Source organism: Orycteropus afer, unplaced genomic scaffold, assembly GCF_000298275.1.
Source record: "Orycteropus afer afer isolate SDZICR_OR568_19922 unplaced genomic scaffold, OryAfe1.0 scaffold03339, whole genome shotgun sequence".
Classification (NCBI taxonomy): Eukaryota; Metazoa; Chordata; class Mammalia; order Tubulidentata; family Orycteropodidae; genus Orycteropus; species Orycteropus afer.
The window spans coordinates 5161-6564 of NW_006924926.1; the positions used below are offsets into that span (position 1 = coordinate 5161).

Genomic DNA, 1404 nt, shown 5'->3' on the forward strand with positions numbered 1-1404 from the left:
GGAGAGCTGTTGTATTGTGGAAAATTGCAGTCAATGTCATGAGACAAAGTGTATTTGAACTGCTGGATGGAATATGAATTTGCTCTGTAAACTTTCACCCAAATTACAATAAAAATTTAAAAAAAGAAAAGAAAAAAATTGCCATAGTTCCTGTCCTGAAAGAGCTAATTGTCTAGTGGGAGCATGACAGTATGTCTCTGTGAAAAAGATCTAAGGCATTTCTGTTGCATTCCCTAGAATGATATACTACAACTCTATAAATCCAGTGTCCTAAAGCTTAACCTTGATATACCCTTCTCAGGCTTTTTAAACCCTCCTAGTAATTTGTTCACACATCAAACAAGATCAAAGTGTCATAGTATGTAAGTATTGTCATTTGATTTCCAGAAAGCTGAGTCATTTAGAAAAACATTAAATATCATGAGAATCATATGGCAAAAATATTTTATCAGACAAATCTGAAACCTGAGCTTCATTTTTTATGTTAATTATATCTAAGAACTGAGTAGCCTATGAAGCATTTAACAGGTTCTTGATTATGCAATGCTGAGGAACAATACAATGCCTTCTGAAAACTAAAATGAAATTTTTTAAATTCAGATTTCAAGAGTAGTTTTCCTGCTAGAGCTGCTTACCAAGTTGCTGCTTTGCCCAAGGTAAGTACACTTTAGAAGAACAAATGGAAGCCATTTTGATTTCTACATGAACTAAGCACTATGGAAAGAAAGTTTTAAAACGAAATTTTTGCTTCTTTCCAGGAGCATAAAGTCTGAAATGAAATACCTAACATTACATGCATTGGGAAAAAATTAAAGGTATACATTTATAAGGCAACACACATGGAGCTAACAGAATCAGAGCATTTAAAATGTATGGAAATATAAAATAGCAGCTGTATGGTAGTAGTGTTACTTAGGGACTATAAATCTGAGCCAGACTTGTGAGGTCTGCGGTAAAAAAAATTATTTGGCTATCGTGTAATAAGACATCCAGCCCTTCCATTAGAAAAATAATCTGTAAACCAATGGCATACGTATTTCTCACCATCCTTTGTTTTTGGTGTTTTGGAAGCTCTTTTCTTGTGCCTCTTAGCAGCACAATATTCCCACCTACAAAGCAGCAGCTCTGACTGACTTGCATTTACCATTTTCCACTGAAGAAAACTTATATTCTAAGGGTGGCATTTTTATTCCTTTAATTGGTGTTATTTGGAGTGATCGATATCATCAGATTTATTAGGGTAGAGTAGAAAGAGCTCTCAGCTTGGCATCATAAGACATTGATTTGAATCTCTTGTCATTTAGCTTTGTTACCTGGGATGAGTGCATTAACCTTTCTAAGTTTCAGTGTTTAGGAACCCTGGTAGCACAGTGGTTAAGTGCCCAGCTACTAACCAAAAGGTTG

The 1404-nt window shown here is 34.9% G+C and overlaps 1 protein-coding gene across 1 annotated transcript in view; it reads left to right on the forward strand.

Moving 5' to 3' along the window:
* LOC103213483 (2-iminobutanoate/2-iminopropanoate deaminase-like) overlaps positions 1-1404 on the forward strand; it is a 6266-nt gene that overhangs the window by 4238 nt on the left and 624 nt on the right. The window contains exon 5 of the mRNA XM_007959251.1: positions 601-656. Coding sequence (XP_007957442.1) covers positions 601-656 — 56 coding nt within the window. The remainder of the gene's footprint in view (positions 1-600; positions 657-1404) is intronic.